This window comes from Leptosomus discolor, chromosome 7 (assembly GCF_034619465.1).
Source record: "Leptosomus discolor isolate bLepDis1 chromosome 7, bLepDis1.hap2, whole genome shotgun sequence".
In the NCBI taxonomy this organism is placed as follows: Eukaryota; Metazoa; Chordata; class Aves; order Leptosomiformes; family Leptosomidae; genus Leptosomus; species Leptosomus discolor.
This window is the reverse complement of record NC_141397.1, coordinates 42742012-42768653: the sequence shown is the minus strand read 5'-3', so window position 1 is coordinate 42768653 and position 26642 is coordinate 42742012. Positions and strand designations below refer to the sequence as shown.

The 26642-nt window shown below is 42.3% G+C and overlaps 1 protein-coding gene across 1 annotated transcript; it reads right to left on the bottom strand.

Annotated features, from left to right (window-relative positions):
• Positions 1-15365: 15365 nt before the first annotated feature.
• GPR55 (G protein-coupled receptor 55) lies at positions 15366-16292 on the bottom strand. Its single transcript, XM_009949728.2, has one exon. The coding sequence runs from the start codon at positions 16290-16292 to the stop codon at positions 15366-15368; it is 927 nt and encodes a 308-aa protein (XP_009948030.2).
• Positions 16293-26642: the final 10350 nt, after the last annotated feature.

Genomic DNA, 26642 nt, shown 5'->3' with positions numbered 1-26642 from the left:
GGAAAGGGTTTGATGGCCTTTTCACCTTTTCACAGGGATTCAGCTGACATTCTGAGGGATTTTTTGTCCTTATGTGCTTTCCTTAATATTTTTCCATCTGTCTTCACTGCAGGTGTGTGCAGGGTGTTCCTGCCCTGCAGAACTAGGGCCAGGAGAGGTTCATGCCACCTGTACTCTAAGGTAGCCTTTGTATCTCTATGTAACTATATGCTATAATATGTATGCATACTTAGATATGTAGTCTCTATAGAAAGGGGCCACATGGCACCACAGCCTGGGTTTTAACCAAACGAAGGGCAAGCCCCTGCTCCTGCCCTCTCCTACATGTCATCTCCCCCCTCCTCTTTCCATTGGCCATCTCTTGGTTTCCTCAGAGGGTTGGTATGCAGGGACTGAGGCTGCACCATTTTGTGCCTTTCCTTCTTTTTTTCTGCATCTTTGGTGAAAGGTTTAAAGGGCTTTTAGCAGACAGCATTTGGTCTAAGTTTAAAAGTGTCTCTCTTCCTGCCTGAAAATGGAGCTTATTTAGCTGCTAATTTTGTACCATGATATGCGTACACTTCAGACTTCTCACATTTATTAATTCTTAGTGAAATCAAATTCATATGAATAAATATAATACTGATGAAGTTGTTACAAGCGTTTATCAGGCCACATCCTTTTCCTGTTGTTTTCCTGGTAAGCAGTTCTAAAGTCAAGTATTTAAAAATTTTAGCATAAAATTTTTCTGGTCTTGAGCATTTCTTTGTAAATAACCACAACCACTGAAGCAAAACTAACTAGGGCTATAGCTTTGATGCTGATTTAGCAGTCAGACTTGTGATCTGAATTAAGGGGGGAGGGAGAGAAAGTGTTAGACTATCCTTTTCTTTAACTACAGAATTTTTTTCTTTTAATATTCTACTATAGTTTTTGCAGAGGTGGCGCTTGGTTCATGCTGTGCAGTGTTGACACCTGGGTCTTCTGAGTAAATTGTTCCAGGATCCAGAATATTGTTTCTTCCATTCCTTCTGTATCTCATAAACTTGTGAAAAGTTAGATGAAATTCAAGATCAAGATGAGTCCAACCGAAGTCTAAAACTTCAGTATAATAGCATATGTTATAGCTGAACCTCTTCCTAGAACTATAACTAGTGGTTTAAAATTTATTCCTCTCAAGTAGGAAAAAAGAGTAACAATCCTGAAGGAACTACTTGTTGTGCTTCCTTTCTTCTTCTTTTAACCTGAACTGGTTTATCAAACTAAGAAATATTAACTGTTTCTGTGTTGAACTCTTGCTTATGATTCTGGATTGAGGAGAAGATACGTTTGGAGGAAAACCTGTGCATGTCAATTTGATTGTAATTCCCCTGCAAACAAATGCATGCACTATATAATTGTGGCTTGCCACTCTTCTGCTCAATAGCACCTTCCACACCAATGTCGGAGTGACCCCTGGTAGATGGAGCAGCTACTCAGCAGGACAGAACTTACAGCCTGGTCCTAACAACGCATAAGCAACAGGCTAGGAAAAAAAAAAAGAGGCATGTGATGCTGTTGTAAATCATTTGTATTTGTTAACCTGATGTGAGTTACATCATGACACTTCTTGTACATGCTGGAACGACAGAGCAAATATAAGCACTGGGTTTTGTTTTGCATTCAGCTAAGTTTGCACAGCCAGGTTGTGCATTACTGTGGCGTGCAGGAATGCAGGAAGCACAACTTGCCTTTAGCCCCCCTCCAGCTTGCGGGAGGTCCAAGGGCCAGTTGATACCCAACAGAATGACAGGAAAAGCAGGCAGGATACCAGCACTGTCTCTGTGGGAGCCTAAGTATTGCCACCTTGCACCTTCGTCCTCGTGGGCCATGCTTGGAGACCAGCAATCTCCTTTTCAGAAATCTCACTGCCTGTGGTAAAGGGCTGTGTTTTAAGGTGTTTTCATTGTTTAAAGGTGTTTGATTTCATTTCAGATAGGTCTATCTCCTATACCAAGGTACAGACACCTGGGCTGCATTGTGCTGCTGAAAGCAAACCCGGGCGAGTGACTGAGAACTGTCTGGGTGCTGTGCAATGAAGCTCCCGGCAAGAAGGAAACCAAAGCAGGGTTTTCATCTTCATGTTGGTTTCATGTTGCACACCAGTCATTTCTTTACCATCAATTCTTCACTTTTTACTTAGCACCATGTTTTCCACCCCCAGGCGGAAGATCTTCAGGTCTCCCAGCTCACAGAAATGAGAAGAAAGATGACTCAATCCCACACTTCTCAATGCATAGGAAAAAGAAGCCTTTTCTCATTGCTGAGGGAAATCTGGGGCAGATTCTCTGAAGAGTCCCTGCTGTGGCTTTCTATCAAGTGTCAAGCCTGGGGAAAAGAGCCCTGTGGACAGGCGACTCCCTGAATGGGCAACACAAGGTGGAAGAAGGCAGAGGACACCTGTGGGTTAGGAGGAGGGGATGGCTGCTTGGCGTGACCACCGTGAGTGCTGGAGGGATGGCTCTCCTTTTCGCTGGCCTGGGGATAATTTCCTACCTTAGGTGGAGGTTAGAGGACAAGCAAAGTGGGAAAGTTTAGTAAGGAACCTTATTCAATTTAGGCAACTGTGTTGGGTTGGTGTCTGGCGGGGTTTTGGTAGCATAGGAGTGGGCTACAACGTGGCTTCTGTAAAAGACTTAGAGAAGCTCCCTGGGCTCCAATTTCGGACCCATCTCTGGACCAGGCCAGGCCAATGGTGCCTCTGTGAATAACTATTAGAGTGAAAGATCCTGTTGATCGAGTTCTTTGTCCGTGTTTGTCTCTTGGTGAGGGGAAGAGAAGAGGGGGATGTGAGAGAGACAGCCCTATGGACAGCCAGGTCAGTGAGGAAGGAGAAGGGGAGCTGTGCCGGGGCAATGGTTCCCCCGCGGTAAGATGGCGGCTGACCCCTGCAGAACATGGAGAGCAGCGGTGGCCTCGGATGTGAGCCTGCAGCCCGCGGAGGACCCCAGGCTGGAGCAGGGACGGGCCCGAAGCGGGCCGTGGCTCCTGTAATAGGTAACATATTGTGCTTTGTTCATTAAACCTGTATGGGAGGATATGGACGATTTATGTATGGAAAATTTATGTATGGAAGATTTATGTGCTCGCGAGGCTTGATAGCTTAACTGAAGGACAGTCAGCAAAATAAACAAGACCCGTAGCTGAGGGGAGTTGAGTAATCACATTTTTGCAAAAGTTCACCCACAGGGCAACGAGGAAGACCTTCAGCCTTCATCCTTACGACTACCAGGAGGCAGACAAAGATCGCCTAGCAACACAATGCACAGGCACAGAAAGCAGCAGAAGTATACGTGGTACAAAGAAGTAGAAGAGTATAAAACCCAAGGACTCCAGGGGGGGAAGGCGCGAGCCGTTGGTGGAGCGAAGACTTCTCGGCCGCCCAGCGCTGTTTGCTTGCTATGGCTTGCTTGAATTTAATAAAACTTGAATTGGATTTTAGCTAACTCTGTCCAGTCAATTATTCGGACGAGCTAACACATAACAGCTCCGAGGCAGCCCGCGCTGGAGCAGCCCGTCGGTGGGAGGGACCCGCGCGGGGGCGGTTTGTAGGGAGCTGAGGCCCCGCGGGAAGGACTCCCGTTGGAGCAGTCAGTGGAGGGCTGTCTGCCGTGAGAGGGACCCCGCAGTGGGGCACGGGAGGGCTGCGAGGGCCCCCTCTCCCTGAGGAGGAAGGAGCAGCAGAGACACCTTGTGATGGGCGGGCTGTGACTCCCATTCCCTGCCCGCTGCGCTGCTGGGGGGGAAGAGGGAGCAGAGCTGAGCCAGGGAAGAAGGGTGTGGTGGGGGGAAGGTATGTTGTGTTTAGGACCTGATTATATCGCTCGTTATCCTTGCTGGTGGTTGTTTATTAAATTGCTGTTGTTATCCCCGAGTTGTGGCTGTCATACCTGGTGGGTGAGCCCTCCCTGTCCTGTGTCAGGACCCTGGAGCCTTTTGGTTGTGTTTTCTCTTCCTCATCCCTTAGGGGATGGAGTAGGGGTGAGCAAGCAGCTGCGGGATCTCAAACCGTGACAGCAACTGAGCCACAAACCAATTTTGATAACTGAAATGTGAAGTTAAGGAGCCAAATTTTAGGTGCAAGTGTCAGGAATGGAAGAGGGTTTGCATTTCAGCTGAGGCTATGCTTAGGGACAGAAACATGTTGCCCAGAATGTTAAAATTTGGGGTAATTGGTATTACCTTAGGACCTGGAGAAGGATTGTGTTGTATTTTGTACTCTAAATGGTACAGCCACTTAAAAAATGAAAGAAATTTTGTTTGAAGAGCATAGCCAGCCCAGTATTTGTCACATAGGAAACCGCAGTTGCTGAGAGACTGGAAATGTTCCTGGGATCACTCTGCCAGCATGTGTTGGTAGCTCGACTGCTGGTGGTGAAGGGGAACAGTCAGTGGTTTATATTGTTTTATGATACATAGATTTTTTTTTGACTTACTGACCTTTGCTAAATAATTGGTTTGAAGCTGTGTTCCAAGTCTTGTTAATGGAGCGGGTGGGTGTGTGTCCTTCAGGAACCACCTTTCAACATGCCCCTATTTCAGTGCTGCTCTCCAGGCTGTGCTTGTGTAGTTTGCATACTTCTTTAGTATGCAAGCACATCATAGAAAAAGAGTGGAGGTGAAATTTTTCATCGTTTGAAAAAATTTCAGTACCTTATGATTCGTGGCAGCCTGCTGTTAAAGAGGTTTGTGGCCACAGAGGTGAGTCATGGACAACATCACCTGTACGTGATGCACTAGCAGGTGTGTTTAAAAGGACCACAGCTCAGCTTTGAGTATCACTGTCATGGCCCTGAGTGCATCAAGGGGCTCTGCAGCCCCTGCCTCTTCTTCAAATGGGGCTTGGCAGTGGGTGCCTTTAGACAAGCTATAACCCAAGATAAGGCTGCTGTGGAGGAGCAACATGAGGCAGAATTGGGTGACACTTGCACCCAGCCTCCTTCTTTGCTGTTGCTGCTGTAACTGCTGGGCACAGCCCCTGCCTGGCTGTATCCCTGCAGACCTGCCGGGGCACTGGGGCTTAGTCTGAGCCTGGCTCCCCACGGCTGCCCACTCTACTCACCTGGCACAGGCACAGCAGGATGCACTCTGTGGGGAGGGTATAGCCATGTGGTGCTCCCAGGTGCTGCCCTACTGCTCCTGACAGCCTTCCAGAAAGGAAACAGCCTGCCCATTTAGTGATGATACCTAAAATTTGGCTGTGACTTCATGTCACATTAGGTTAAAAAGCTGAGTTGACACCTTTGATCTCAGTAGATGTTGTCTGTACATCTTTGGGCTAGTCTTTTGGTTCCTGAGTTCTAGTTACAGTAAGAAATAGTAAAAAGCCCAACCCTATAGACACCTGCTCTTATGTTAAAAGAAAAAAATCAACTGTTTTTAAAAGACTTTAGAAATTACAGTAGACTGAAATTATTTTGAAGCTCAGGGGCCTCCTCCTGATGTAACTCTGATCTGTAGATATTTACAGATCTCACTGAAGCTCATGGGTGCACTCGCCAGCTTCCAGTCAAATGAATTGAGGGAACAGCTGACTACTCCTTTTTTTAGTGATGACTGAAAAAACAGGGACCTGAAGACGAGACTAATGATGATGAGTCTCTGGTGCAGATGCTAGCCCTGGCATTGACAGAGATTGGTGATGGTATCAGCCACACTGAGCTCTAATTGATTTTAAAAAGACATTTGGGTTGGCATTGAAAAGGGTTTCCATCAGAGGGTGGACTGGGTGCAAACAGGATGAAGGACATATCTGGTCACACCTCTTGATTTGTACAGGGGTCAAATTCTAGAAAGACTGCAGCAAAAAGTCAAGAGACAACAGCTTAAAAACAAAAGTCAGAAAAAACAGACCATGACGACATAACCAAGGGTGTTTCAAGGGCAGAAATCTGGAGGCAAAATGTAGTTAAAGGCTGAAAATGAGATGTCTCCTTGCTATTTCCCACGTACTGGACGCTGGGAGACAGAACATGATGTATGTTCTCTGTTAAAAAATTATATGTTAAATCTTGTCAGCTTTTCATAGGGATGAGTTCTAACTGGTTGGTTTTCTGGAGTCAGGCCAAAGGTGGTGAGACTGAATTCTGTCCTAAAGATCAATCTGAACGCCTTTTTTTACATAATAGACTTGGTACTCGGTGCAGTTAGAGGGTATCAGAATATTTTTATTTTAAATTTGACTTTTTACTTCTCTTTTTCTCCTGCCTGCAATATTGGGCCAACACAGGGGCAATTTCTACTGAGTTAGACTGAAATCTGCAAGTGATGACACTTGAAGCATTAGGCAGTGCTCTAAATGAATAATGGTGTAAGGGAGAGCAGGCATTTGCTTTCTAGCATGAGTATGGAGAGGGAGCATGTGCTTCTTCTCACACGATGTCAGCATCCTTGCTGGTGAGGCTCTGGCTGTAGCATCAGCTTTGGTACCTTATGTTTGTGTGTTGCCAGAAATCAGCAGTGAAATGGACTTTTACAAGTTTAGCCAGCACAGAATTTGTTTGACAGGGATGTATAAATGAGAAAGGATCCAGCTGAATTCCCCAAGCTCACTTTCCACCACTGGAAGTCAAATCAGGAGAAAGAACAGAAGGTTTTGCTATGTAAATTGGGAAAATGTGGTTTAGTTTCGTTTAGAGAAGTTGGTGACTCAAAATTAATCATGATGTCTACTTTTAAGAAAAAAAAATAATTCTCAGGATGTCTTTGTGTTTCTGCTACAAAAGCCTGAAGAGAAACATGTTTTGAAGGTGATACTTTCTGTAATAATTTTACTGTCTTTATTGAGCTCAATGCTTGGTGTTACATTTAAAAAAAAAAAAAAATCATACTTCCTGCAGTTCTGATTTTGATATTTTAGTCAGTCAAGTGATCTCCTATAGTTTCAAGGCAGTTATGTCACAGGGACCTGCTTTGCAGTATGATCTCAGTAAGTTAGGAGAGAGCTGGAGATGCTTAGAGTTCTCTGATTTTCCTGGAACTGTAACGCTTAAGAAGAGACAGTGCAGTGGAAAAAGCAGAGATTTGCAAGAATTCAGTGCCGTTATTTTGATGACTTTTCACTGTTTCAGCATTTTTTTTTCAGCTGTTGTAGAAACTGGAAGTGAGTCTTGCTTTCACTGCATTGGAATTACTTGCCTTTGGAGAAGTCTTGGTGTAGGAGCAGAGAAAAGACAGTGTTCTATAAAATGTTCAAAGCCGAGGTATTAGGATCTTTTAAAAGAAATGGCGTATTCCACATGCGTTGCTGTGATTCTAGGAAATACTGAGGAAAATTCCCCATCCAACATGAACTTGAGCAAAGAGGAGACGAATCATAGCAAATAAACAGATTAAAGTTTTAAGAAAAACACCAGAATCTTTTTCTTTCTTTTTTTTTTTTTTTTTCCAGTAACACCAGGCAATTAGTAGATTTAATACAGATAATAATGACTGAACTCTTGTTAACCTACAAGGGCAGTAATGCGTGGTCTCCTTTCCAGAGCTCAGATAGCTTCTGGCATAATTGTTGGTTGCATCTTTTTCAGTAATGAGTTGATTGGCGTGGCAGAGATGCTTAATAAGCAGCTGTATGGTTTCATCTCCAGGATACAGATATGCAAGTATCTAACAGATGTGGAGTACACAGATAGGTGATCTGAGAGCCCAGATGTCCTAGCAGCCTTCTGTCCCTGGGGAGGACGGACTGATTCTTGCTGAGGGCAATCCATATGTTAAAAAGTTGAATTGCTTGCTGAACATGCCAGTGACTGTTGAGGGAGCCTCAATAATTTCTTTATTTGACACTGCAGTAGGGTGCTTCACTTGAGGTGCGAACAGTTGTGCTCAGGGGACAGTGTGGCATATTCACGGTGTGGTAAGTTGCAGCAGGTAAATAGAGCTGCTGAGAGGACCTATGGGAAACTGAAAAGTGACACTGAGCCCTGGCACTGCTGTGGGGGGGTCAAAAGGAAGCGCTTAGTTTCATTTCAGCACATTGTACAAAAGATAAAACATAGATACCTTTTTGAATATATATATATCTCTCATATGACTGGACAACCTACAGCTTTTCTCTGTTCTCTCTGTTAGCTTTAACTGGAATGTTTAGTGTGTTTACTTAAAGCTGCATTTTTAAAAAGAACAGTGGGTTTAGTGTGTGATCTTGATGTGGCGATCATCTACATCAATGCTACTGTGTGCAGTTCCCAGGAGCGCAACAAGACTTTACCTGTGCACTGAACTAGGTAAATGCAGTCTTGGTCAGAATGAAGATTAACTGTGGAACGTCTCTCTCTTACAAGCGTAGTTTGCCAGGTCTCAGGAAATATGAAAAAGGATGCAGTAGACTAGGGCCTTAAAACTGAACAAAACCAGCAATTTTCCCCTTATTCTTTTAAAATCCGCCTGTCCTTGAAGCTGTTGTGCTTCAGTAAGTGGGTGGAAAACCAACAGATTTTTTTCAAACCTCCCACAAACATCATGTCTCATAAGCAGCAGCATGCCCTTGGCAGCACGTCTGGGTGCCATGGAGCAGGCTGCGAGGGGGCTGCCATGGTGGCAGTGTCTGTCAGCCAAGATAGGGTTTCTCGTGCCTGCGGGTTGCTCCTCGCCCCATGGGAAGCTGGCCACTGCAGATGGGTCCAGGGCTGAGGCTCAGAACACCGGCTACAATAAAGAACTTGCGGAAGTGGCGAACTGGGTGAGGAGAAGACAAATGGCAGCACGTGGTTGCTTCAAAAAGTCTGCATTGCAGGCAAGATTTGAGACTGGCCACGAGGTCTGCAAGTGTGCCCTGCCTCCCCGCAGTGCTGCCTCTTGTAAGTGAGTAAGCACTATGACCTTCAGTACAGGCAGCATGCACAAAAGGAACAGGGCATGGTGTGGAGGAGGTGCTAGATGCTGGGTGAGGTGGTTTTTTTTGCAGTGAAATGTGTCAGACAGTATAGATCAGACAACATAAGTGACATCCTTGTGCCCCAGAGCTGGTTTACTGCAGGTCTGTTTGATTCAGGTGTGTGCAGTCCAGCAGTGGCTGAGTTCGCTCCTGGGAGGATGAGTCCTTACCTTGGAGCAATGGGTGTTGGGGAAAGAGTACTGTTGTCAAGGCAGAATGGCAGAAATGGCAGCAATTTAAAAAATAAGTTTAAAATCCATGGTTCCAGCACGAATTTGGCTCTTGTGATCCCTCTGTCATGCAATATGATGCAGTGAGTGCTGTCAATATTTATTTTATTTTACAGATATTTTAAAGTGAAATAAATGAGGGCAAACTTTTTGACAGCACCAAAGGCAATACACTGTGCCGCTCCAGGGACAAAGAATCACCTTGCAGGACCTGAGCTACACCAGCTGCTTGGCTACTGCCTGTCTGGTTCACCCTTTTTGCTTGCCATGTTTCCGGCACTAGAGGGAGAGCAGTCTGTGTAGCAATGTTTCTCTTGTCTTCAGTCACTCTGACTTCCTCAGATGAAAGGCATTATATAAATATAACTATTTTCAGTCTGGCGAGGTGTGCTTCAGTGCTTCAGACTTTAGACACTGGTCTGATGTTAAAAAGATGAAACAGAAGATTGTGTGTGTGAACTTGACATGTCCTTGCTGAAGGGTTGAGTTTTATCTCTCTGAAGCTTTCCAGCTGACACTGAGATAACGGAACTGCAAAAGCTTATCATGCAGTGGTGTTTTGTGGCAAGCAGTTCCTAGGAGTGATATTCCAATGCAAATAGCTCTCTTACCAACAGAAACTCATGTCAATTATGTGTTTAGAAGCAGCACAGGATCCCTCACCTAATATTCTCCATAGACTAATGTTTCCTAACTTTAAAAAAATAGGTGTTTTTTGGGTTTGTTTTCTTCTGTCTCTCACACACCTTTACAGGAGAGATAGTTTTATCTGTTTCCAAAATACTCACTGTAGTGGAAGGAGAGCCATCTCAGTGTACATCCTCTGTGACAGTGGCCACTTCTGCTGAGTAGCAAGATGAGCACCACTCAGTGTGCCCACCGCCCAGGCCTGCCCTGCCATGTCCTGCCTGAGGAGCAAGGTCTATTCCCTGTGCGAGGGCTGAGTGGGAGCTTGATGTGAGATGCAGTGGCAAAGGGCGTGACTTCTGGTAGTGCTGGGTGGGCGCACACACACACAGCAGTTTGGGGACACCTCTGGGGAGACACACAAAATCTCGCCTTGGGCAGCAAGAGGGGTCGGAGGGGCTTTCTGTGCCCCCTGTGGTTTTTATTCCAGGACCAGGTTTGTGTCTTTGGACTGAAGCTACCTTGGGCTGCCCAGGCTGATCCTTCCTATGGCAGCAGGCTTAGCTTACCCTCTGTGATAGCCACCTTCCACTGCATGATCCAGCATCCTCTTTTCCTCTTCCTTTGGGTCTTCCTTCCCCTGTACAGAGACCATGAGCTAGAGAGGGAGAGAAGAGGCTGCTACCCCTTTTGGTAACTTCACCTTTGAGCTATTCTCTCCGTGCTCCCTATTTTGGCAGTGCTAGGAGAGCAGCCAGACCAGAGTGTTTGTGTAGCTTGTCTCTGTTTCTCTGCATGTTTAGCAAGCATGCTAATTTGAAATCTAACCAAGCCAGCTTTCCCATTTGTACTGTTGTGTAGATAACAAAGATGGGCAGGTTTCTTTTCAATTTGCTCAGGGCAAGCATGTTTCTGCTTTCTCTTTGTAAAGACCTGTGGAAAAAATTAAGTCAATTGAACAAATGGCAATTGCAGGATCTTGGTGGAGTAATCTGCCGTTGATAAAAATGCCCTTGAGAGTACCCAGCCCTCTCCCACATTGTAAAGACCTGTGGGGTTTGGCCCAACTTGACTGGGTAAAAACAAAATCACTTTTTGAGAATATTCTCACCTGGGTGTCTTGAAACAGCCTTGTTCAGAAAAATTCAGGTTAAATACAGCTATTCTTTAAGGACTCTGGTTAATTGCATCGATTTTTTTGTTCAATTCACAGAAGACAGCAAAACTGAAAATGTAATTTTTAAAGGCGCTATTTTGGGAGTGTTTGGTTAGCACTAGATTTTTTTTTTTTTTTTTTTTCCACTACGGCAATGTTTTTTTTGACTTTACAGTGCAACTGAGTCCCTGGGAGGAGACCTGTGTATGTGAGGGTTAATATTCAAGTTTCTAGCATTTTTCTTTTCATTAAGAACAACATCAAGAGAGAAAAAACCTCTTCTGTTGTGCAGTCTAAAAATAGAAATTGTCAACTTGTGTATTGACTCAGGAAGGCTTTTCTTGTTTTTAAAATGTCAAATGCTTTTCAGTCTTATTCATCAACAAAGTTGTTGTGCACCTTTTCAAGCTGCACGAGGTTTTTTTCATTGCTTTTGTCCTGGTATAAAAATACAACCAACTGGACATTCTCCAGTGTTAACAGTGAATTTCATAGAGCAGCCTGTATGAAAGATTCTGATTTAGAAAGAGCTGTAATCTTAGCTGCAGGTCAAAGACAGAATTCAAATGTATTATTTAAATTTAAGTTCATCTTGAAAAGCAGTGAATTGAAAGTGACACCTTCTTGCTCAAAAGATCTGCTCTTTTTGTGCTGCAAGATTTGACTATTGTAATGGTGCTGAAAAACCAACACAGCTGAGCTCCCTTCCTTCCTTCTCTTTTTTTTTCCTAGAAATTTCAAATACGCTTAGACAGGCTGCTGTCATTTACATATATAACAGGCAAAATTTAGACAAATGGAGTGATATATGAAATCACTTTTGGCTGACAAAGAAGTGGCACTGGTGGCAATAAATGGGAAGAAACTAGTCCAAGTTAACTTTCGGATTCTGTGCTCCAAGTTTGCTGCCACGTATGGCGTGAGCATATTGAGTCTGTAGACCTGTTGTACGTAGTGTGTCCCAACACTCCCCATTATTACAGCTGATTTTCATAAACTGCCTTCTGTTTCTTTCATTGAGAAAATTACGTTGATTGTTTTCTGGAAGTCTCTCCCTGCCCGAGTGTGCAGGGACTCTACCACTGACCGAGCATCAGCATGAGTGAATGCTGTCTCCCTAGCACTAGCAGATCAAACTCCTCCCCATCCACGCATACAACAGTCCCTACACACTTTTCCTCTCTGCCTACTGCATATGTGCGCTTACTCCTTTGAAGATCAGAATACGATCTTTTCCAGGTATTTACTGATACATGAGTTGAAGACAAAGGTACTGCTTTATTAGTCCTGGCTTTAAGCGTCATAGCCTTGTGTGATGGGTCACAGTTGCTGCTGCCTAGTAATTTTGAGGCAGCTAGTGTACTTCCTCGGTCTTCTGCTGTGCTTGCAGTAGAGCTATTGACAACTGATGCTCTAACATCAGCAGCACTAAGAAGCGGCTTTTTGTCTTGGAGGAGAAAAAGTAAACAAAACTTGCATTTGTGAGAGTCGCAGAGCAGTGGAAAGCGACCTCTGGAGCCAGTTTCCTTCTCCAGCACTAGATCAGATCAGCCACGACTTTGACTATGTCTTGGAAACCTTTGTGAGGTGGTATCACAAAGCTTCCAGTGCTGCATTGCCTTCCTAGGGAAGAAGGTTTTGCCAATATTGAAACTAAACCAAGGGCTATTACTCCTTGTTATGTTGTTGGGAACTACTGGGCAGTGCTTGGCTCCACTGACACTGTTTTTAGTGAGTCCTTGTGTCAATTTTGCCATATTTACACAGAGAGGGTGTCACTGGCTTGTACTGAGCCTGGTGCCCCGGATTGCCATTTTGGGAGGATGTCTATGTCAGCTTCTTTCCCAGCCTGTGCTGGCCAACAGGGTTGTACTGCCCTGGGTGCAGCACTCTTGTTTCTCCTTGTTGTACTTTACAGAATCACGGAATGGTTGGAAGGGACCTTGAAAGCTCAGCAAGTCCAACCCCCCTGCCAGAACAGGACCACCTAGAGTTCCACCACAGGAATGCATCCAGGCGGATTTAAGAGGCTTCTTCTCTCCCGTCTTGGAGTTTGTAAGGTCACTGGAGTGAGGCTCTGCCATCTCAGCCATACCACTGGTTTAGTGTTGTGCACTGGCTTGCAGAGGGTGTGCGCTCTATCATCACCCATTGTGTCTGCATGAAAAGCTTTAAATAAAAAGGCCAGTGTTATACTTTGTACCTTGAAGTGCTGAGTTTTGCAGAGTCACAAATTGCACTGATGGCAATGTAAATTTTCAGATAGTGGGCTAATCACGAAAGCAAGAGCTCAGAACATTTTGGAGGAAAGATTGTAGGGGATTTAGTAGGGATTGTCAAGAATTTATGGAGAGGGTTTCCACAGAAGCTATATTAGATTATCCAGACTTCTCGGTGTGATCATCTTTCCTGGTTTTAGTTTTTCTGTTTATTACTGTTTATTCAGTTGTTCTTGGTTGCCATGGTTGCAAACCTGAAGTAGTTCATAGAATCATTAGGTTGGAATAGATCTCTAAGATCCTCAAGTCCAACCGTTCATGGGAAGAAAAGTCTCCCACTAAGTCTCGGAGCTGTTTTAAGGAGAAAATAGTAAAAGTTTATGATGAGATAGGTAGATAAGAATCATACACTACCATCAGATTGGGGAAGTAAATTGTATTTTCAAATTATACACTTCATATATACAGTTTATTTAGTAGAACATGTTCTTTCTCACTTATATTTCACATGCAAAGTAATGTGAAAGGTGCAAAAAAGAAAGGTTAACTCATATTGAAAAGGCTGTAAGTTTCTGAATGATTGAGGCAGTAGCAAATAATGTTTTGAAAACCTACTGTTTTGGAAAGCTTTTCCTCTTGCCCCTCTGCAGATAATGGTGACAATGATGACAAAAACCTTTGTTTGCCTCTCAGCTCCTTGCATGCCTCAGCTGTGGGCATAGTTTTAGTACTAACAGGTTTTAAAACGCTCGTATATTAGGCCCAGTATGAGATGTGTGCAGCTGCCCACTTACATAATCAATGGAAACTAGTTGATGGCAATTGTATTTTCAAACCTACCCCGCTTTCTTTTTAATTTGCTCCAGGCAGAAGGTAATCTCTTTTCACATTTTGAATAAAGGGAATGTCTGCCCCAGAATGAAGACTTGATTACAAGCCATCTTAGACCATTTTTACAGCTGTTTTAAAAAGGCACAGAAACGGATTTCTTGGTGTGAAAGTATTCCTGGCTAAGAGTATGAACCATGCCAGCATAATGGTACAAGAAATGGTAGGCATAAACTGCAACAAAGAAACTTTTAGTTTAGACTCAGAGCCAAACTTGCAAAAGGCATAAGGGTGGGCATAAGGGTGGTGACGTACCAGAAGTGCTGACCACGAAGGGTTGAGGCATGTCCAGAGGCATTTTGTGAAGTGTACAGTACAGGCTAGAAAGACTCTGCTAAGTAGTGAGGTGGATAGAGCTGGTCAAGTCTTCCAACTGGGAGTGAGGAGTGTATCAGAGAGGTGCTCCCTATTTTTCTGAGATGCAGGGCTTGCTTCCCTAATTCCCCTCCTCCAAGTAAGAATGAGAAGACAGGCAGAAGAATTTCATACATGTATCATGTTATATCTTTGATAGAAATACAGTGATGTAGAAATGCAGTTGATCACATACAGTCTTTCACTAAATGCTGTATTTGAAGGGGTTCTTTTTGGTTTTCACGTGCAAAAACAGTTTTAAAGTTGCAGGAGAAAATCGTGCTGATTCCCCAGCAAAGACATTTGTTGCTCAAGGGATTGCTGGTACCCAAGACTGGGTTTTGGACTTGTATACTGGGCACCCCATCCTCCATGGAAGAGCAGGGGCTGCTGTCCTGTGTAGCAGCCCTGACCAGTGTATAATGTTTCCAGAGGGGAGGATTCACTATTGTCACAGGCTGGCGAAGCTGTTCAAAGCAAATGAGCTCTAAAAGTGATCTTCTGTAAGTTTTACATAAGGAAAGGGCAGAGTCAGACTTTTGGCTGAATACTGCCTTTTAATTCTTAGATACCTTCTAAGTTAGAAGGAAGGTTTTGAATACTTGTAAGTTTGGCCCTTTGCAACAAATTTCTGATCATGTTGGCAAAAGTAAAACTGGTGCAGCAATGACAAAGGCTGTTTTTAAGAGGCATTCCAGTGATCTGACAAACCGTACACATTTAGTAGGTACCATCGTGGGTAGTGCTTGTTTTGGTGTCACTCCGTCACTTTGCTAATGCTGGTTCTTTTTTCCAACATTTTTCTCCTTTCATTTTTAAAGGGAAGAAAAACATGGAACAGGTTCACATTCACTGGAAAAACATTGTCCTTCTCCCTCCTGCACCCTCCATGCCATGGCCAAGGTGACCCTACTGCTATGTCAGGGATAATGCTGTTGGAGTCCTGTGGGGAAAGTGGGAGCTGAGGAAGAGGTGTTCTTCCACTGCAGGCAGGCCCATCATGTGGCACAAGGCTTAAAGATAGGACATAGTTCAATAACCTTTTTCAGGTGTGTTTTCTCACGAAATTCTTTTGCAGCGAAGTAATAAAAGACGGCATCCAAGCAGCAGTTCAGGTTGGCTAATATCATTGACACCTGAATGAAGAGGCTGATGGTTTGTTTTAGACTGCAGTCCACTATCACGTGCTGTCTTACTAGGCACTGTAGGCAGATCGCAAGGTGGACAGGTGTGAAACACACCAAAAACACCACGAGGTTGATGGCAATGACTCGTAAGGAGCTACTGCCTTCTACCTTCTTTTTAGCTTGACTTTTGTGATTCAGAAGAATCCAGATGTTTTGGGCAGAGCAGAAAACTATCACTGCAAGTGGGATCAGAAATCCAAAGATTTCCACAGAAACAATGAGAGGGATGCTCCATGCCTGTTCTGACATGTTGTAAAAGCATTTAAAATAATCTTTCTTGTGAAACACATACATTGGGCTGCTGCAAAGCCAGGCTACTGCCCAGATGAAACAGCAAATCAAGATAGCCCATTTGGGGGATTGGTTAGCTCGACCTTCAAATGGGTGCCTTATGCAGATGTATCTGTCAACAGTAATGCAGACAATGATGAAGATACTGCCGTATGTATTGACAAAATAGAGAGACTCTATGAATGAGCACAGGAGTCCGGGCGCTTCTGTGATAGAGTAGTACAGCTTGAGTGGGAGCGAGAGAAGCAGGAAGACATCTGCAAGCGCGAGATTGATCATGTAAACTGAAGTTTTGGTCTGTTTCTTCCAAAAGCAGCAGAACACGGAGAGGGCCAGGGCATTGAGAACCAGCCCAAGAATGAAGGTAGGGATGGAGATCCCCAGCCGCAGGGTCTTTGCTAATCTGTCGATGTCTGTAAAATTGCATTCCCCGCTGCTGTTTCTCATTTCTCCCCTAAAACGGCAGAGAGAACAGGTTGGAAATGTGCAAGGTTCCCAGTTAATGCCTTGATATATCAGAGCAAGATACTTCCAAACACAACTCTTGGCTTTTTTGGTTTTGAGCTATACACTTGTTCAGTCTTTGGCTGTTATTGAAAGTGAATCCTCATTTCAAACACAGAGGTTTGTATTTCCAATTTGAGTGGCTTGATCTGTTACAAAGGAGCCTGATTCTCAATGGCAGATAGTCAGCATCCACTGACTGCCATGCCCTCTAAGATAATCCCATTCAGATATTGAAGAGACTGACCCATTCAAACATGTTTTCAAAAACTCTAAAGTGTGCTGGCTATCTCTAGTAACTTGTCAAGCTATTGAAAATTTCCTATCACTTGTGTACCCTTCCTTTGCTACACAGAGATGAATGAAATTATTGTTCCATATGCAGGTCAAACTGATAGCTGGGATTTTACTCTTATATCCATGATTTCCTATGCATCAGTAGTTTTTGCTGATGTGCTTTTACTTCACCTGCATTTGTACGGACATTTTAATTTCATGTAGTGCTTGTGTCTGATGCAGTTTTTTAGAAGGTCACCTTAAAAAGACTGATCTTTTATCTAGATGCAAATTGAGTAAGAGCATTTTCTAGCTTGTGTTTAACTTCCAGCATTGGTTAAATTTTGGGGTTGTGAGTACTTGAAATTTTAATTGTTTTCTTAGATAATCTAGCAAAGATTAGCACATGGAAGGCATGACATCTTAATAATACAGTTCTTTTAAAAAGTATAATTGTGTGGAATAAGTGTTATTGTTCTTAAAAATATACATATGCTTTAACAAACTATGCCTTAAAACTGCTTTTTGATAATCTCTCTAGATCAAAATCACAAAAAAATCCTAATGAAGGAGAAGAAATTGGTAGTTAAAGTTTCCAGTCCAGCTTAGCCAACAAAGTAGCTCAAAAGAAATTTTAGGAGTAAGTGAAGAAATTTTAAGAAGAACTTGATCGAGAGGTGCATCTCTACTTTGAAGGACAAAAAGTGACAGGTAGCTTATTAGCACTACGAAATGGCACTGGACTTTGCTCAAGAAACCAAAAACCAGTTAGTGAAAGATTTTTTTTGTTTACATGGCCAAAATAAAATATTAAAAAAAGAGAGCGAGAAGAAGTAGATCTGCTAAATATTAACTGAGGAGATGGCCTTGGGTTTTGCAAATCTTATACCTCCGCTTTTCATAGGGATGCTGATATTATGCTGGAGGTCAGAGATGGGATGACTTACAGGAATCAGTGAGTGATAATGGGAATAACTGTATCTGCACTCAGAGTTTAACATGCTAATATTAGGGAAAACGATCTATTTCCAGCTCAGACTATGGAAAAAATATGCACGTAAAGGTAAAGGTCCAACTCAATAATTGTTATGAAGCATATATGTTTTTAGTGTATCTGGAAAAGGATTGATCTAGCCTATCTGTTGAAGGAAAAAGTGTCAAATGCAATTAAAGCAATTCTGTAACTTGAGTCAAAGCTTCATACAGATTTTTAAGGAAATAATTAAGGCTTTGACAGATCTTGCCAGATTATATTCTTTGATGAATTGTCTGCTTTTTCAGGTAAGAGAAAGGCTGAAGATCAAAGGCACTTGCATTTCAATAAAGTGTACAAGAAATAACTAAAAAGCACTAGAAAAACCAGGGTTTAGAACAAGGGCTGTTAGGTAGGTGAGGAAATGGTTGCGAGAAAGCTGATAAAGACTACAAACAGGTTGGATGCAGGTTACTAGGTGGATGCATAAATTCACTGAGACTACTCCTTGGCAGTGCTTCCCCCAGTGACCCCATTGTAGGAGCGAGTGTGACCTGCAGGGAGGTGCAGTTGGTCAGGGGCTGCATCCAACTGCCACTTCCAGAGAACTGGACTGAGCTGTGTGAGTGGGACTTACAGCTTTGTGAACTTAGGAAATAGCAAAAGGAAATCTGCTATCAGTGGACTTATCTGTCAGAAATGAGTACAAAAAGAAAACTTTGGTTTATTAGTCAATCTGAGATTGAGTCAGTCCCTCAGAGCCATCAATGTGTGGCAGCTGCTTAGAAAATCATGTGGCTGTGGTACAAGAGAGGTGAGATAATTCCACTAAAGTTGGAGATGTGCTGATGCCACTTGTACAAGGGATTATTGTAGGCAGAGGCTGTTGTCACCTGAGGGCAGAACAGGTAAGAGGAAATAGGAGTGTTGTGCTGTTGTGTGAGCGTGTGTGAGTCCTGTGACCAGGAGCATCCATTTAGCTGGGGAAAAATCAGATGACATTAAACATTTGGGGGGAGTGACAACACTTGTTAATCCAGCACTTTGTGTGCTATATAAATATATCAGAAAATTGCTTGTGATGTCTCATCAAAGCATGAGTTTCAATTCTACTTTTACTGAGTTTCTATTTCACTAAATGGTTTTTTTTCAGAATTCATTAGTACAAAATTATGTATAGCATTATTCCTGAAAATGATTGTATTCAAGAAAATGTTACCCAACCTTTAAACTGGTAATTTTGAGTACACAAATGGAGTGCCTGATTCTCAAAAACTTGATGGTTTTTATCATTTTGCCTCCCCTCAAATTTAAATTTCACATCTTGAGTAATCCAAGAGAATGTTTGCAAGCAGTTCACAGAGTAATATGTTTGCCTAGAATTATTTGAAGATTCCTTTTCATTGACAAATAATTTTGCAGTCATTTCATAAACATCATCTTTACTGCATTGTACAAGTTATTAATAAAAATACTGATTATACTGAATCTGGAAGACACTGAACTGTACCAAATACATCTTTCCTGTATGGTAGAGACTTAATAGTATCTCAGTAGATACTCACTAATCATATAGAAGTTTCATACAGATTATGTTTCCTTCATTTGCTTATGAGAATTTCTTTAGAGATAGTGTTTGAAGCCTGTATCCCTCTCCTACACTCCGCCCCCCAGAGCTGTCAGTGTGTCAGAGAAGAAAGATTACTTCTATTTCAGTCCTTCTCAGATGAATCTGTGCAGATTGTTACTTACTGCTGCGTTGTCTTCTGGGTGCTTGCATACAGTTTCTTCAATGGGTGATTCCAATATTTTTCCAAATACTGAAGCTAGGCTTAATGATCTGCTGTTTCCCAACTCCTCCTTTTCCGCCTTCTTAAGAGACAGACAGGTTTTTTCCAGTCTTCCGAAGAAAATTCCTTCATCCGCCACGGGTTTCCTGAAGGAATTGCCTACAGCTCTAGGATTATTTCAGACAACTTCTAGAAGACAAAAGATAACATAAGAACCTGTAATTAACACTACTTGAGGGAGTGTGTGTTAGCTGGTCCAGACCCTGTGTCATGACTGCTCTATGTGTTCTTGGTTTCTCATACTAAGTGAAGATTTTCCACTTCCTATGGACTAGTTAAATATTAATTTGGCTAACCAATAGCAGGGGCTAGCAGTAAAGGTGTACTGACCTAGAAATGGAACAGCAAGGTTTTACACTATTAGCTTCGCTAGGTCTTTTGCAGCACACCAGGATGCATGAATAAATGGTTTTCTCTTTGTAGCTCTGATCTGAGTTCATCTGGCTTTAGTTGGGATTCACATAAGTCTGTGTGTTAGCACAGATTTGGGATGACAGATTAAGGATATTCTTATCCATTAAAGCTTCATTATCAAGAACATCCTCATCATAAAATCTGTAACTTAGTGTGAGTGTACGTGTAGCTTTAATAGTGAGGAAATGATAATTGGACAACAGAACACAGCAAACCAATCATTCTTAATCTAGCTATACAACAGAAGAGGAATGAGGAAAATTCAGGTCACTGCTTCAGCGAGGACTTCTACAGCATAATTACTCTCTTAATCAATGCAAACCAAGTAGTGTTATTGCTATGAAGCAGACTTTGTTTATATCTATTTTTTTAGAACATTATTCATGTTGGATATAAATTATTCTCTTGCGGATGCACAGAAGAATAGAATGGCTTAGTGCAATGAAGAGCAATAAATCACAGATCTGCCATGTATTTCATCTATAGTTGGGTAATTTCTTATAATTTTATTCTAAGTATTTTGATTGCAACAGAATATGTTTATGCTTATCACTAAAGCAGAAATCTTTCTGCTCTAAGCTAAGCAACACTGTATATTTGATCTTACTGTTTGATCTTCATAAGAAATAATCATCCAACTAGCTTAAAAATAGCACTCTACAAGCAATGCTGCTATTAAATTATTGACAAAAATAAGTTACTAGTTAAAATATTAATTACTTTACCTAAACCCCAGCAAGCAGATCAGCAGCATTGCTTCAGTCCAGGTTGTTCTGTAGAGCATGAGAGCATTTGCTTACAGACCATACCCTACCAGTAGTGTTACTAAATGGCATAACCACATCCTTCTCTTCTTCTCTCTCTCTTTTTTTTTTTTTCTATTTCAAAACAGACTGTGGTTTAGTTTGAGTTTTGTTTGTTTGTTTGTTTTGGTTTTTATATAGGCTAGTGATGGTGAACAAGTGTAAAGACTTGAATCCTCAGCTCTTTCCAGTCAGTAGTCATTGTGGGGCAGAGAGCACTTTGTCTCTGAAGCCACGGTTGGTTTTGGACTTGATTGCCTGGTGTGAAGCAGCTGAGAGTTTTTATGGGCTTGTGGTGGCTGCCTCCAAATTTCCAATTATTCCTTGAGCTGGAGGGGAGACGGGGAATTGGAAAGTTGTAGGAGAGGCTGTGATAGAAATAAAGCTTCTTCCTCCAGTTTCTGCTCAATTTGCACACTGGAGATTAGTAGTTTAGCACTTGGATGCTTCTGAAAGATATGGCTACTTATATGTATGCAGCTGTTAAACTATTTAAAGGACATGTGCCAGTTTTAGTCAGTTCAGGTGTTTGATTCATAACCGCAAGTTGGCATACAAATGCTTATTGGCAAGAGGAGTGAGCTATATGGAGCACTAAACTAGTGCCTTATGCCTGAGACATAAAGTAGCCAAGACACTTTTCTTGAAATGAGCTTTCAAGCCTTTTCCATCAATAGGACTTTCCTGATGGAGTCTGCAGCTCTTCCTCTGCTCTGAGATGTGTCACGTAATGTACATCCTTTGAAGAGGTAACTGTGCTTGCAAAGAGTGAACAGGAGGAATATTCATCCACTGCTGTCTTTAGGAGATAGTGGACAGGAGTGGGACACAGCAAAGTACCCAAAGCTGCTGGTCTCCTCAAGTCCTGATCAGCTGTGGCTTGGCTGTGACTGGCATCAGAAGAATGTTTGCCATTACATAAAGTGACATAATTTACTGGGAAAAAATTGCTGTTTGATGACAGTATGACGTTCTTGTACACAATTTTATCTCCAAGCCACAAAAATGGTGGAAGAATAAAACCCTAAGTAGGCTTTCATCTGTGTATGTCGTATGGACACTTCATGCGAATAAGTGCAAATAGTCTCTGGAGCTGCTCTGGCGGAAGTGCAAAACTCGCTTGCTAGTGCTGAGAGGCATTCTTCTGACTTGTGGCCTGCTGTTTTACCTTACACACTGCAACCCTTTGCTGCAGCAGTAAATGCAGAAAAAAAAAAAAAAAGAATCTCTAAGTGACATTTTTCAAGTTGCTGCCTGGCTTTGGAGATAATATGGTCTTTCTGGTGAAGTTCTGCACTTCGTGAAGAAAAAGTAGCACGAGCATTTGAACTCCACAGGACTTGGAGAAGAAAAAACTTATAAGTTCTTAACAAATTTTTTCTTCCTGTCTCATCTGAAAATGAGATTTGAAGCAAAAAGAAAAAAAGCAGAACTTGAAGCTTTGGATAAGCCTTGTAAGAAAAAAATCACATGGCAGAGGAAGTGAAGGTAACATGATTCATATCGTTTGGGAAACATTACGGAATTGGGATGTTTCAAAGGCTTTTCAACTTCTGTCTTCTCAGAGATATGGGCTAGCAATAAGTCTCAGGAATGGGCTGTAATGAATATGGAGTCACAAAAAGAAATCTAAGAGTGGAACTAAATATTAGCAGAAAACAAATACCCTACAATTATATGTGACCTTAGAATGAATTATTCTGTGTCCTGTTACAGCTGAAATGGGGTTGCTTCTTTAAACCTCTTGCAACAGGCATATTTCAGACTTACCTTAAAAATTAATTTTAATACTTTGTGCTGCCTCCACTCCCAGCACTAGGTTCTTGTGGCTTTATGAACTTCCCACTTAGTATCACTTGGTGCAGCAGAGCTAAACAAAAAAATCACCATTTCTGCACACATCAACAGCATGTTTGCTAAGCTGGCAATTTGCTTGTGATATGAGTGGGCTCATCACTTGTAGATGAGCATGTCATTTGCTGGTTTGTATATAAGTTGTTCTTTTGCAGGTTGGCCTTTTTGGTTTAATATAGGACAACTTTTATCTAGAGTATATTTAATGAGGGCAAGTTATAAATGACTCACTCCCACATCTGCAGTTAGATTATTGGCTGAGAAATTAGAGCTTGTTTGCCCCCTGTCTTTGGTAACTTCTTTTGTAATTTCTCCCACCAGGTCCTCTACATGAATATGCTCAGCAGGAATTCTTTCAGTGAGTCCTTTGCGCTCCCAGTGCCTTTATCAGCCAGCACTACTGCTTGCTAAATGCTGAATTCCAGGGACCCAGGTGGCTGCATGGCTCTGAGGTTTTCAGCAGGAAGAAGGGCTTTGTTTGTTTCAGTTTCTTTTTTGTTATTTGGGTTTTTTTAATTAACCACTAAAATGTGCTGAATATGTATTATTTGCCCTGCCTAGAGACAGCAATATTATCAACCTTATCCTTTTCTCAAGATTGCATTCCAGCTAGCAAATGAATAGTGGCTGGAAGAACCTAAACCAAACTCTGAGTAACTAAAAGGAAGTATATGAGGAAAAAAATTATAACGCTTAGGGTAAAGATGAGTAGGGGTTTTTTGTGCTTTTTTTTTTGGTAGAGGTTGGTGAGCTTTCTCCATTTTTATCTAGGTGCAATGAGTGCTGCTTTTGCTAAGCTGGGCAACAGCAGGGAGCGTTTGTCATTTTCAAGGAATCAAAATCTGTTTCAAAGGAAAGATGTTCATACAGTGCAAAACCACATTCATTTGCATTACAGTATCATGAATTCTGCTGTTCTTCTTTTTTTAGTGGAAAATATATCAAAGCAGCTTTGCAGTTCAGCTTTCAGAAATGCCTAAAATATGTGTTTGTTTGTACTTAATGGCCAGAATGGAGTAAGTTGAGTCTCAGATCTAGAATTAGGATGCTTAAGTGCAAATGAATCAAATTTCAGTGGTGGTGTCCAATGTGTTTCTCTGCCATTCTGAAGGCATGTGTGATTTGTTGTTCTCCCAGACAGCTATAAAATATTGTCTCAGATAACAAGACTGAACATCCAGAACAAAAAGAGCCAGGAAAAGACATTGCGTACTTGAGTGCTAGGAGGTGAGCGAAAAACTGTCTTTGTCCTTGTGAAGCATGCTGGATGCAGTGGAGCAATAAAATGCTTATTATCCCAGACCTGAGTCTAAGTTGTCTTCTATATTGTGCTGTCACTGGTTTCTGATATTTTTGTGTGTTTAAGGGTTTCAAAAGCTGGATGGCCAAAGTGAGTTAAGCTAACAAATTGTCTTGTTCTGAGCAGGCTACCACAGCTTGCTACCCTAAAAAGGATTGGCTTCCTTTTAAGAGGAGGAATGCTGGGGACTTCACGTAACTCCAGTTGAGGTCACTCCTGGAAAGGAGAACTACACAAAGAGCTCATGGTGCTATCACCTACCCAAACATGTACCTTGATGCTCTTTCTGTCTAAAACAGGGATAAATTAAAGAACAAGCTCATTTTTCATTAGTGAATTAGAAATTGTTGTTTGTACTTGGGCTGGAATACAAACAGTGTTTTCTTTACTTGGAGGCCTTTTGCTTCACACTAGTGCTCTTTGGGTTGCTCAGTACTCTTTTCCTCATCTTCATAAGCAATCAAAGCCTGGCTTACAGCGAATTATCTTAATTGCACGGTTGGGAACTTTGGATGGCTGGGGGATTGTGTTATTCTCATGTAGCCACTTTTTTGGAGCAAGTGCAAAAGTGGAAATCAGGAAACCTGGCAACAGCTGTAATTTGTGGGGACCACATTCAGCCTATCCAAGATGAGACAGAGATCTTTAAAGGCAGCCCAGGACAGAGCAAAAAGTGGTTGTTCTTGGAGCTGACCAGCTATGAGTGTACATTTGTTTCTGACTGCATTTGAGAAACCTTGCAGAGGTTTCTTAGGGTTATATGTTGGTAGGAAAGGAACTGGCCAGTCTGGTAAACAGCCAGTCTCATGCTAGTATGGTTGAGTGAGCAGAACCGTGGGAGTAATATTTTAAGGTACAGTGTGTCTTCAGCTGTATCTGATTCAGAAATTCACCAAGCATGCAGGGCAGCATCTCCTTCATGACTTCAGAGACCCACAGTGTACACCTGATCTGAAATTATCTAGTTCACCATAGTTCAATTTGTTCTTCCAGAGCCAAAAAAGAAAATTTAGACATGGCCTGTGTCAGCTAGGTGCCAGTGAGGGCATGCATTTCATGGCAAGTCCATCTCTTCCCCAAGGCAGGGACAGAGCAGCTTGCATCTGGCCAAAAGCAATTCTGGTCATGGCTGTGCCAATAGGCTATAATTTTTCTTCTGTGTGTATAGGAAGAAGCAGCCAGTCAAGATGCGAGCTCAACTTTCATGAAACTGTGTAAGAATAGACATAGATCTTCCTGCATGAATGTGCTTTGCAGTCTGCTCCACAAGATTCACCAGTACACCCAACCTGTGCCAGCTGGCCAGTTGAGAGGGTTTGTGGTTGCTCAGAATAGCTGGCCTGGCGCTGGTGAAACACAGCCCACAGCAATTGCCATCCACGAAGATGTGTGCAGTTCTTACAGGTGTTTTCATGGGACGTATACAGACTCTTTTGAGGAGCCCCCTGGAAAGGGAAAAATGTGAGGCTGCTGTCTTTATCTCTTAAAACAGAGAGAAGCTTTTGTTTAATGAAGATGCTGTGCTCACTGAGCAGTGGCACTACCAGAGGAAATTGTAGGTGTGCACAAAACTAAGGTTTCAAACTAAACCACATGCTAATTTCACGATTATAAGTAAAAGGAACTAATACTTAGCAGCAGTGTGGATGCGTGTCATCTTTGCACTCTGGGTCTTTCCCATTTTAGTTTATGTGTTGCCAAGTTTCTACTACATTTTTATTGTTTTCAATAATTGGCTGTGCATTAATAAGGCATGTCTCAAAAGATTACGGAGAAGCAGGACCAGATCTGGCCTCTTGCAGTATGGCCAAAATGAATGTTGCTCTCCCAGGAACAAGGCTATTTGCAATGTCAGTTGGAGACTGTTTCTTATACTGGCATTATCTCACCTGGACAATGGCAGTTAGCATGCTCATGGCTCGTGTGTTTGATTAGCTTGTTTTTTCTTGAGATTTCTGCAGGCTATAGCACACACTGCATTGCTCCATCACAGCCCAAGTATACTGGCAGTGCTCTTGTCAGTGCAGACTTTCCAGCCTGTGCCAGCTCCTCTTGACACTTAGATCTGAGGGTATGAGAATAGCTGTCAACCTTGCTGCTGCCATAATAGTGTCCTGACAGATCCCAGGGCACCAAAGTCCAAACATAAATCCCTGAGTGACTTAACATGGAGATGCAATGACTACTGCTGAGAAATAGAAAGTGCCCGGAAAGAGCTAGTCAGACAGACAAAATAAGAAAAAGAAAAAAAAGGAAGTTTAAGAAAAAGCTTACAGGGATCTCTGCCTTTGCTTCAAAGTCACAGTTTTGGGTGGTTGCCGATGCTGGTGGAAATGCTACCCGACAGTGCCATCTTGAGGGAGTTTACATCTATAAGTTGGGAAAGAGGGATCAAGCTGGAACCTTACTTTTTCTTTGTGTGGTGCTCTCTCTCCCAGTATATATGTCTGTGTGTGTATATATAATATATAAATATATATAAAAAGTGTGCATATATTTGTGTGTGCATCAATATCTTAATAACAGTCATTATGTTGTGCATGTGGTTTGCAAGCACACTTACTTTATGAGCTTTATTTTGTTCTCATCTCTCCTAATCTCTCCTGGCTGACCACGTTTTATTTTAGTAAGATAGCCGGAATTTGAGAGAGAGAGCTCTATTTTCAGCTGCTGAAAATATGTCTCTCTGTGACAACATGGCTTAGTCTCTTCTCCCTTAGAAAGGGCAACTGAGCAAATTTCCTTATTTATTGCAGTGTAGAAGGGGTCTCTGCCTTGAAAACAATTATTCGTCCTTGAATCTGGCATCTGAAGATGACGGTA